At 46.3% G+C, this 12,244-nt stretch overlaps 1 protein-coding gene across 1 annotated transcript; it reads right to left on the bottom strand.

The window, feature by feature from the left end:
• Positions 1–11,080: 11,080 nt before the first annotated feature.
• On the bottom strand, positions 11,081–11,920 carry LOC145407492 (uncharacterized). Its single transcript, XM_080278420.1, has one exon. The coding sequence runs from the start codon at positions 11,918–11,920 to the stop codon at positions 11,081–11,083; it is 840 nt and encodes a 279-aa protein (XP_080134546.1).
• Positions 11,921–12,244: the final 324 nt, after the last annotated feature.

Raw genomic sequence — 12,244 nt, 5'->3', positions numbered from 1 at the left:
TATCTCCAGGGTTCCATCTCTCATGCCTCGAGGCCTCGCTCCCTTGAACCCCTCTTAAGTGGTTCAGTGTAGATGATCGTACTGGTAACTTTTCGGCCATTGACTTATCTTTGGCCTCCCCTGGTATACATCAAGATTTCTCATGGGACCCTTATGACGACTCCTTAGGAAGTGATCATTTACCCATCTGTCTTTCTTATACACGCGACATCGTTTCGGACCCTCCACCTCCAAAATTTAACTATAAGAAAGCAGATTGGGGATCCTTCTCAAGGATCGCCAATTTAGATATATCTGGGGAGACCATAGATGTTAAGGTCGAAAATGTAACTACTTCCATATTACACGCAACTGAGGCTGCTATTCCCAAGACTTCTACAGTTCATGCGAAGCATAGAGCCCATTGGTGGACGCCGGATTGCGACAAGCATTAAGAAAACGCAATAGGAGATACAGGACTTTTGATAGTCAGCCCACTGAGGAAAATTTTATTGCATACAGACAGGCACGGGCTGAGGCAAGGAGAATAATAAGAAGGACCAAACGTGACTCCTGGCGGTCTTTTATGTCCACGGTGACTCTTACAACACCATTAGGTAAAGTCTGGTCCACAATGAGAATATTGAATTATAAAGGCCCATACTTCTCTGTGACCACCCTGCAGGTGAATAATACCATGTATGACGAGCCCGCGGACGTTGCTAACATCCTCGCCAGGAGTTTTTCTCATGTAAGTAGCTCGGTCAATTATGATTCGCGTTTTCAGCATCATAAATGCACGGCTGAGCTACATTTAATTGACTTTGCCACAGAAGACGTAGACTCCCCGTACAACCAAGAGTTTACGCTAGATGAACTGCTCCTTGCCCTTAAATCCCGTAAAGACACCAGCCCTGGCCCTGACACCATCACGTACGGTATGATCCAGCATCTTAATCAGGATAGCCTGATTAAGATGTTAGCATTGTACAATGAGATTTGGGGGTCTCGAGCGTTCCCAAACTCATGGCACTTTGCGCAGGTCATACCGATGCCCAAAGAGGCTGGTCGTCTCATGAATCCCACTTCATTTCGTCCTATTGTGTTGACTTCTTTTCTATGTAAGGTCATGGAACGAATGGTAAACAATAGGCTTCTTTTTGTTTTAGAGTCGAAGAATATCTTAAATAATCAACAATGTGGCTTCCGTAAATACAGAAGTTCACTAGATCATTTAATGAAATTGAAGCATTGTATTGCAGAGGCATTTGCCAATAAAGAATTCATGATAGGGGTGTTCTTGGACATCCATAAAGCCTATGACATGACATGGCGACACGATATACTAATGAAGCTCTATGCTTATGGTTTAAGAGGAAATTTGCCTATTTTTATTTCAAATTTCTTAAGGGACAGGACTTTCCCTGTCAAATTGCCCCGTAACGTAACATCGGATATATTTATCCAGGGAAACTGGGTGCCGTACGGAAGTGTGCTTAGTCCTACATTAGTCCTAGCATTATGATCAATGATATTCTGTCATCAGCTCCCATCCCCAGGAATCTTAAATACTCGCTTTATGCTGACGATTGTGCAATATGGCACTCTTCCAATTGCACAATTTTCGGCTGGGCGGATTCAAGCAGCCCTTGACTCCGTTCATCAATGGGCTTTGCAGTGGGGATTTAAGTTTTCCGTCCCTAAGTGTGCCGCAGTAGTCTTCACCAATCGTAACGTACATAATTTGTTCTTAACTTTGGATAATCAGGCGGTACCTTTTGAAAATTCTGTAAAGTTTTTGGGAATTCATTTTGATCGTCAGTTGAACTTCAAAATTCATGTTAATAATTTGCTTTCCTGTTGTGATAAATCTGTAAATGTCCTCAAGTACCTAGTGGGTACTACCTGGGGTGCCAACAGAAAATCTTTATTAATGGTGTATAAGTCCCTTATTTGATCAAGGCTAGACTATGGCGTACAGGTGTATGGCTCGGCATCCGATGCCACACTGTAAGGATTGGATGTGTTGCAGAATAAATGTATGCGAATGTGTCTTGGAGCCGTCCGGTGTACTTGTGTAGCTCGTATGGAAGTGGAAGCGAATGTGCCTCCCCTCCATATTCTCTGTGACCACCTGGCTTGGTCCTATGGCCTCAGAACATTTAGGAAAAGTAATATTGGCAATGTGGCCTCTACCCCCCTGCGTTAATACCACTACCTTCTGCAGGGGGTGCGTCGGCCACTTGCCGTTCGCCTCCACTTACTGACTAAGGAACTTGGTGTGGACCTCAGTGACTGTGACAAGTTGGTGTTAAAAAATATAGCGTCTTGGTAGCCACCCGGTTTTACCGTTGATGTACCATGGCTCCCAGCATCAAAGGCCAAAGCGCCGTAGGCGAAGGTCCACCACTTGTTTCGTAACATCATCGCATGTCACTTGGGGTCCCACCAATTGTACACCGACGGTTCCAAGTCGAGTGAATGTGTGGGTGCAAGTGTATGGTCGACCGAATGTGCCCTCAGGTATCGGTTGCCGACTCATACATCTGTGTTTACCTCCGAACTTTTTGCTATTGACAAAGCCATAGACTATGCTCTCAATTCTAGGCATGACTCATTTGTCATATTTTCAGATTCAAAATCAGCCCTTCAGTCAATTGCATCTTGTACTATGGACTCTCACGAGGTCCAGGGCCGCATCGTTAATAAGTTGCATTCATGCAAGAAGTCATTTAAGCTGATCTGGGTGCCTGGTCATTGTCGCATCTAAGGCAATGAGCAGGCTGACTTACTTGCAAAGTCGGCTGTAGAACTCGAGGAGACTTGGGATGTTCCTCGTGATCTACGATCGAGTCTCTCTCTCGGAAAGAAATCAATAAATCTTCTGTGGCAAGGTCAGTGGACCAGACTAAATATTCGAACGTGTAAGCCGTACCTAGGCGACTGGGCCACTGCCAACCGTCCCAGTCACCTGGAAGAAAAAGTGTTGGCGCGATTATGGTTTAATGCCACCATGCTTACTCACATGAAACCTTATATGGAAAAACGATTCCCACCGCACTGTGACATCTGTGATGCGGTGTTATCTATCAGTCATATCATCCTGCGCTGTCGGCGATTTATTCGTGAACGCGCTTCACTTATAAATTACTGCGGCACAGCAGACGTCCCCTTCACCCTTTCCACCATCCTGGGTGATGGGGACATGGTTATGATTGATAAATTGATGGCTTTCTTGAGAGAGACCGGACTGATCAGAGTGATGTGACTTTTTTACTATATGGTTTTGTTTTTTACCGACTGTAATTATGTATATATTGAACTATTAATTAAGGTTGACAGTTGACATATTTGAAATAGTTCCTCCTTCCCACTAATCTATTTCTAATATTGATGTCCCCTACATTAAACCCCGTTCCTCGACTGACAGTCACCAGCTGATAAGTGTAAGTGTGCAATATAGAAAGGTATTGGGCAGTTGCAGTCGATCGTGGTCTGTTGGGCGAAGTCCTTCACTTTTTGTACATGTTATGTAAATACCTTAAACCACCATGTTTAAGTTGTTCTCATTAGAGCCGACAGCTGACGTATGTGGAAATGTTCCTGACTCGTCTGGTTCCCTTTCTTATATTGATGTCCCCTATATTAGGTTGTGCCTCGACTGACAGTCACCAGGTGATGAGTGCAGGTATGTAATATAGAAAGGCAGTTGATGGTGTTCTGTTTGTCGAGGTATTTTTACCATTAGTGTATGTCTAGCTATTTGTCTCTGTAGGATTTAGTATAGGTTAGCGATTTGTCTGTTAGGTGATTAGTTTTAGGGTCTTTAGATTAGGTTTTTCTTTATAATATAAGGTATAAAAAATATAAAACCAAGAAAAAATTTAAAAAAAATAAATACAAAAAAATAAACTAAAAATTATTATATATATATAAGTACGTGTGCATGAAAGTGTGTCTGTATGTATGCATGGAAGTGTGTGTGTGTGTGTGTGTGTGTGTATATATATATATATATATATATATATATATATATATATATATACGGCCTTAACCCCTTAACTGCGGGGCGCCACTTTCGTGACGCTTGGGAGCAAGGGATCATACTGCGGGGCGTCGCTTTTGTGATTCTGTGTTATTTTGAATTCACCCGGGCTTCCAAGTGGGAACTTGTATCATCTATCAGTACTGCCAATATCCAACACTAGTCAGCACTCCTAATCTCATCTGTACTCCTATCCATTGTTGACAATTTAGCCATTTGTCCCCGTTCTTGACTCCCCTTCCTACCCCCCCTCCTTTACCCTATCCTCTCGCCTGCCCGGCCGTGCTACAGCTAAGTAAATCTTCCCTGGAATTTTTCACTGATTTTATCCATTGAAATAAGCCCTATGTCCTATTCTTATACCAAATAATATATACAAGAAAGAGATAAGGTAAGTGAGAGTGCCATACACCTGGAATTGGCTAATTATCACCTGACAACACCTCACGTGCACTCGTTCGCTAATTTTCGCTGTTTTTTTTCCCCCTGAAATATGCTGTATAATCTATTTTCGTAATAAATATACATGTATGGAGGGAAGGGAGAAGCCTAAGTGATATTTACATTCACCTGGAACTACCTAATTTATAATGTATTGTCTAGATTTCCTGCCAATCATGTCAGTGCTATACATAGCTGTTTCAAGAGCTAACATTGGTAGCACTGAATATCCCCTAAGTAGGCCTCTACCCCGGCCCTCAGTTATTAGTTTACTCTCATCTTCCGAAGTAGAGGTACGTCTGTTTCTTCTTGCTGACTTCAGAGACTTTTTCACCCCCATGCAAAGGGCCCTGTGACCTTTACCCCTTACTAAACCTCGTGTGGAAAGAGGTAAAGGGCTGACAATTGAAAAAAGAGTGACTACGATCTTTCTATTGAGTAAAACAGTGCAAGTGGAATTGTAAATAATGTGTAAATAATGTGTAAACAGCAAGTGAAATTAATGAATGTAAATATACGTGAACAATGGAAAATAGTTTTATAAGTTACTTCAAGTGACAGTGCATAACAGTGTAAATAAAATGGAAATGTAAATAACGTAAATAAAATAGAGAACGTAAATAGAAATGTAAATGAGTAGTATTATAAGAATACGAGTATATACCCTAGATGTAATGAAAGTGAAAGTTTCACTCTAGCATGTCTGAATACTATGAGTTATGAGAGTGAAGATGAAAGTGACATTCACTCTCAATGCTAGTATACAGGACGAGAAAGTGAATGCTACGTATTTTACTGAAAGAAATTGAATCCCTGCAGTGACAATAAACTAATACTACTGAAGGAAACTTATGGATAAAGACTGTAGATATATATAAGTGTTATATAGTAATAGAAATATAAAGTGTGAGGGGTTTTATGAATAATAAATGACAGAGTACCAAGAGCGAACTAGTGCCAGTGCGACGGTCAGACGCGCTCGTAATTTTCATTGCTTTCACAGTGGTTTTTTTTTTGGAGTATGGATCCCAAACTACTTGAAAATCATAGAGTAGTGTTTATACTGTTAATATCTGGCTGTGGTAATCATATTACGGGTTGTCGGGAAGTGTAAAGTGGAGACTTCGTTACCCAACTTCAGAGGTCTCCACAAGTCCTACGGTAACAGACGAAGGCTCAACAAACATTCCAAGAGAAAGCTGAAAGTATGTGCCATAAGCATATATAATTTTAATATTCTAGGACTAATAACTGATTTTTGGCAAATATTTTTTGAGAGTCTGTCGGAGCCTGAATAACCCCGCAGCACACGCAAAACATTGGTAAACATGCCCGCGGTGTAGGGGTTAATGACCAGGGGCTTCGGCCCCAATGGTTGATAGGCTAGAAAAAAGAAAGAAAAAAAAACAAACAAACTGCCACAGACAAAACAAAGCCAGCCAGGAGACAGGACGTGTGTGCTGGGCAATCCTCAGGTCCTGTCCTCCTCCCTTACTGTTTTTTAACCAGCCCGTACCCCACTGACCGGGCTAATGTATGGCCCGATCTGCACTATAGGTGCAGGGAATCGTTAAACAAACGAACGAACGCCAAACCGCCAGATTGCTGCTCCTTTCCCTATTGTTCCCAGGTTAGTGCCGAACTCCCCCCCCCCCTTTTCTCCCACGTGTGATGCAAGTCCTCATATACGTCAGTGAGTTAAACTGGTGATATTTCCCCTGATCCCACTTGTACTTAATAAAGAGATTGTTGCTCCTCTCCCTACTGTTCACAGATCGAGCGTTCTATCCATTGCCTAACCTCATTTTTACACTAAATCACCCCTCCCTCTTTCTTAGTTCATGTAATCAAACTGTATATCGGCTGGTCCATTTGATTACTGTATCTAGTTTGAATATAATTCTTGAATTATACGTAATTACTGTAGTTTTAAGAGAATAATCTTTGGTTGTAATTTTTAGGGTTCTTCCGGGAGAGTCCGTCAGAGACCACGGGATTAATATAGCCATGTGTAATACTATTCTTTGAAAATTAATTTAGTTTGTAAAGATTCATATTTCTGGAGATATAGATCCTGATTATATTTTGTCTGCTTTGTTTCATTCACAGTTCCAAGAGTAATTTGTCTCTCAGTTCTTAACGCTCAGTAAATCTTTAGATTAAGTTATTTCGAGTTTAAATTTTGCTATCCTCTAAGGTGTGGTTCAGACTAGATTGAGTGGCCCGCAAAGGGTACTATCTGCTCACGCGCTCTCAAATAATATCACGCTACCCCATTTCCCTTAATCCTTAAAATTCTGATCGTACACTGCTGACAAAAAATCTTCATTATTACAACATTGTTAGCCTATTGTATGGAACTTGCCAAAGCATTTTGCCTGGTGACCTTGACATTAGACGAATTGCCTCCCTGTTTGTCTTGAGGTTCCTGACTGATGAGCAAAAGCAGCACTGCGTGGAGGTCTGCACGGAGCTGAAGGAAATGGCCAGAAATGACCCCAACATCCTCTTAAGTGTATTACTGGTGATGAAAGCTGGGTTTGTGAGTACGACTCGGAAACCATACAACAACCATTGCAGTGGAAGAGCCCAGCTTCGCCACGACCAGAGAAGGCACATCAGGTCAAGAGCAACGTGAAGTCAATGTTCATCAATTTCTTCAACATGGGGGCCATTGCTCATAAGGAATCCGTTCCTCAAGGACACACCATCAATGCAAAGTTCTACTGTGATGTTCTGAGGCAGCTCCGGGAGGATGTGAGGCGAAAACGACCAACAAATGGTCCACAAACAAATGGGTGAATGATCATGACAATGCACCCGTACACACAGTCCTCGGTGTTCAGCAATTTTTGGCATTAAAAAACATGCTGGCTGTTCCCCACCCCCTGTATTCAGCAGATTTGGCCCTCTGTGATTTTTTCCACTTTTTGAAAAATAAAATCCAGCTGAAAGGATAAAGATTTGACACCATTGTGGAGATCCAGGAGGAAATGCAGAAGGTCCTGAACAAGCTGATCCTCAAGGATTCCCAGAATGTGTTCCGATTGTGGGAGAAGTGCTGGGATTGATGTCTCCATGCCCAAGGAGACTACTTTTATAGGGATCGTAGTAAGTAGGACGATGTATTTTTTTTATTTTTTTTATTTCTTCGGTCAAATTTTGGGAATTTTTGGGTAGTAAGACGTATCACTAAATTTATTACTTTGTGTAGAAACTCTGCTTTCACAATATAATTTTCTCAAATATATACTTATAACTTGAGGCAATAAACTGAAACAAATCAGACATAGTTTACGTGACATTAACAGCTAATACAAAAAAGCAGCAAAATGCTGGCATGATGCTGTGAGAACCCTGTACAGGATATGGTTAAATAAATAAAAAGAAATTTACATGAATGTCATATCTTATTGTTATGCTAGGTGTTTTAGGTCGACTTCTCGTCCTAGAAACACTAGCTGTTGAGCCGAGGTTCTCTTTCGAGACCGGAGCTAGAACACACTATGAGAAAAGCAGGGCATAAAAACTCTGGGCAACAACCTTACACGTGTATTACCTTAATTTCCACTCACAGTATACAGTATGAATATAAGTATCACACAGTACACTATTCAGTCTCAAATACATTAGGCAGACTAAAGGGCTTCGACTAGACTGTTATACGCAACATATAATATGAATATAAGTATCACACTGTACACTATTCAATCACAAGGACACTAGACAGACAGTACACAATATGAATGGATGTCTCACACAGTATATTATTCAATCACAACAGACGGACAGTACACAATATGAACGTATCACACAGTATATTATTCAGTCACAAGTCCACAAAATGAACACCAGTATCACACAGTATACAATGCAGTTACAAGGGCAGTAGACAGACACAGTACACAATATGAACATAAGTAACACACAATATACCATTCAGTCACAAGGGCACTAGGCAGACACAGCATACATTATAAACACCAGTATCACACCATACATAATTCAGTCACAGATACACTAGGCAAACCGGAGGGCTCCGACTGGGCTGCCGGAGGCTGGTACCCTAAAGGTGTGGGCCAGGTGTAGGAGGGGTCCCGTCAGCTGTTCCTTCTCGCAAAGGACACGGGACAACCCTTAGGGGTGACATCGTCTTCTGTGGGCTGCAGCTGGGCGGCGTGGTGAGAGGCCCTCTACTCGTTGGGTCTTGCTGAGTGGTCTGGTCCTCGGGGCTTGGGTCAAACAGAGAGAGTAGGCGCGCCTATCTGCACCCACTCTGGGGAGGAGGTCGCTGTCATCTGGGGCTGGGAGGTTGCGCCCTGGGATCGCAGGGGCACCTTTGAGAGTCCAGCGTCTGCGATCTCCCTCCCATCAGGCCGTTGTCAGGGTTGAACTGCGGCGTGGCTGATGGCAGGAGTCCATCAGCTGATCATCTCAACTGGGCGCCGGCTGTACTATGCACACTCCTGGGGTCACCACGGGGCCACGCCAAACCTCCTCCAGACAGGAAAGTTCCTCCTGGGGGCTGCCTCAGTGGAGAGAAAAGGAGAAGTGTCCCACTTGGCTACAGGAGGGGTGAGCCAAGCAAGGGTCGTCCTCCACAGGGGAAGTCTCAGAGGATGAGATGTTTGGTGGGGTGTCTCTCCTTGGTGTGGCTGATGGCCGTCGACGAGGTCCTGTGGGTAACAGGAGGAGGGCAGCTGATGGCCGTCCCTTCCCTGTTGGTGCAACTGAAGGCCGTCACTGGGACCCAACTTCCTGACAGGACCATGGGCGAGGTGCAGCTGAAGACCGTCACCTGTCCACAGGTGCGGCTGAAGGGAATCACTGGTGTCCTGCACGGGGAGTGGAAAGCAGTTGAGGTGCGGCTGATGGCCGACACCTGCCTCCGGGTGTAGCTGAAGGCCATCACCGAGGTCCGACTCTCGGAGACAGCTGGAAAATGGAGAGGGGGCATTACTGTCTCTCTTCAAGTGTGGCTGAAGGCTGTCACCAGTTTCTGCAGCAGAGGGGGGGGGGCTGCAGCAGTTGAGTGGCTGATGGCTGTTTCTGTGTTTGTACGGATGTAGCCGTCACTTGCTTTGTGCTACTAAAGGCCATCACAGCTTTTGTGCAGCTAATGGCCGTCACTTCAGTGCTGCTTGGGACTGAGCATTCAGCCCCACCCCAAACCTGGTGAGGGCTGGTCTGCCTGGAGGGTAATGGACCTGGACTGCAGCATTCTCAGTGGGTCTGTTCCAGGGAATAAGGGTGGAAGGTAGTCAGGGACATAGGTCCGTACTGCCTGGGCAATACGAGCGCCCATAGAGCCCCTCCATGGTCTCCTCCTGGGGGGGATGTCGCCATGTCCTGGTGGTGCTTGGTTGCCACGGTGGGTATTTCACCACCATCTTGGGGGGAAAAGTCACGTCCCCGTGGCTGGAGGTAGCAGGTCTCGCTGGTGGTGGTGCTGTGGGTCGGTGTCAGGTGCTGGAGGAGGGTGGTCCAGTGTGAGGTGCCTAGATCTGGGTCCTGGTGATGGCCATAGGTGACATAGAGGGTGGAGGCCTGATGTGTTGTCTGGAGGAGTCGAAGGAGGTGGTGTGTCCCATGGACGCGTTGCTTTCTTCCGTAGGTTGGGGCCCAGGTGACACGCCGTACCTTCATGGCTGGTGATGGTTGGTGTTCGGTGTGTCCTAGGTGAATGCTGGCAACCAGTGAGGTGATGGGGGTTTTATGCGGCCGCTGAGGGTAGGTGCGGCTGTTTTCCCTGGGGATAGGGGCAGGTGGAAGTTTCCACTGGGCCTGGTGTAGCATGAGTGTTATGGGGGCCGTGTTGGGCGTGTAGCAGGTAGGGGTGGTTTGTTCTGATTGTGTAGGTGAGGTAGGGGGACGAGGTGATGGTGTGGTGGAGTATGTGGCTGGTGATCGTGAAAGACAGCAGGAGCGGGTGATGTTGGTTTTGAGGGTGGGTGTGGGAGGTGAGGGGGGAATGCGGCCTCTTGGTGTCGGGGTTGGGCATGCTCTCCGGGTGTTTGGTGATGCGGGGCTGTGCCCGAGGTGTTGGGTGGGTGGTGGGTGTGGAGTGAGGTATAGGAAGTGGGGGGGATGGTGTGGGGGTAGAAGCGGCAGCTGGTGTTGTGCAGGGTTGGGGGCGGTGCGGTATGGTCAGCGGTGGACTTGGGGTCCCTGGGTTGGGTGTTCGGATTTGCGGCTGTGGTGAGGTGGCGGGAGATGAGGTGTGAGTGCAGTAGAGGAGTGGGCTGGAGGCGAAAGAGTGGGGGAGGAGTGTAGGGAGGAGGAGGTTGTGACAGCAACTGTATGAGTATGACGGGGGTCTGGAGTGGGGGGTGGTGGCGAGATGGTGTGGGTGACAAGGGGAGGGGGGTCGTGGCGTGAGGTGGTATCGGTTGGGAACGGGCACACATGGCGATTTCGATACATGCGTGGTGTGTTGTGGTAATCTTTGGTGACCTGGTAGGGGTTCAGGACGTGAGTAATGATATATGGTCCCATAAACCGTGGGGAGATTTTGTTGGGTGTGGATAGCTTTGCCATTAGTACCAAGTTGCCTGGTTTGTAGGGGTTGGAGGAAGTGGTGTCTGGCAGTAGGTCTCGTTTTTTCTGCAGATGTAGTCACCTTTTGACATGATATAGGAGGTCGGACGCGGGGGACACGGTGCGGGGCTGTAGGTGTTGTCGTAGAGGTAGGAGGAGGGGGGCCTCCCTGAATACCCTTTTGTGGGGGAAGATGCCGTCATCCCGGGGGCAGGAGTTTATTCCCCACTGAACAATCTTCATGTGGGCTGGCCAATCCTCATTCTTTGTTTCTTTTATTTGGGCCCGCACCTGGTTTGGGAGGGTGCAATGGCTTCTCTTGCAAATTCCAATCCCTTGGGGCCAGTAGGGACAGGAGTGTGAGATACGGTAGCCGAAGATGGTAGCGAGTTCTTGCCACATGGTGTTGGTGAACTCAGGGGTGTTGTCTGAGTGCAGGGTTTGGGGAATCCCAAAATATGGGGAGACATGGCGGACGAGGGCGTCAGCCATGGTGATTGCGTGGTGTTCCCTGGACGGGCAGGTGATGAGGATTTTTAATAAGTGTCTACGAAGGTGATGATATACCTGTAGCCGTTTTTGGGTGGTAGGGGGCCTACTACATCCACGGATAACAACTGCCAAGGTTTGTGAGCGGTGATGCTCCTTGACGGGCCAGGTGTGCGAGTGGTATCCTTGCTTTGCGCGCAGGCCCGGGCCTACTACATCCACGGATAACAACTGCCAAGGTTTGTGAGCAGTGATGCTCCTTGACGGGCCAGGTGTGCGAGTAGTATCCTTGCTTTGCGCGCAGGCCCGGAAGGACTGGGTGATTTGTTTGGCCAGATTGGAGGGGTTAGGGGTCCAATAGGCATCATTGAATACTTGCAACAGTTTCTTGATGCTCAAGTGAATCCCGTTGTCAGAGTGGTGTGTCATGGTGTCTAGGGTGGTTTTGGGAAGGGTAGGGTGTAGTTGGGGAAGGCGACGATTGGGGCGGTGACGAGTTCATTCTTTAGTTCGTGGAATATGGTTCTCTGCTTGTCGGTCCAGGTAAAAGGCTCGTCCTTTTTGGTCAGGTCATGGAGGGTTTTGGCGATGTCTGTAGACTCCTTTACAAAGCATCGGTAGTAGGATGTAAGTTCTAGGAAGGCGCAGACTTCGTGGACATCTTGAGGTAGTGGGACGTTTGCAATGGTGGGCAGCTTGTTGGGGACAGGTGATATATCGTCCTTAGAAATGATGTGCCCCAGGAAGGCGACG

Source organism: Coenobita brevimanus, chromosome 73, assembly GCF_032717465.1.
Source record: "Coenobita brevimanus isolate Jiangsu-jjx chromosome 73, ASM3271746v2, whole genome shotgun sequence".
In the NCBI taxonomy this organism is placed as follows: Eukaryota; Metazoa; Arthropoda; class Malacostraca; order Decapoda; family Coenobitidae; genus Coenobita; species Coenobita brevimanus.
The sequence above is the reverse complement of the archived record's forward strand: the minus strand, read 5'-3'. Positions and strand labels throughout refer to the sequence as shown.

Excerpts from the sequence above, each read along its gene's own strand:
- LOC145407492 (XM_080278420.1), bottom strand. The coding sequence starts at position 11,920 with ATGACACACCACTCTGACAACGGGATTCACTTGAGCATCAAGAAACTG.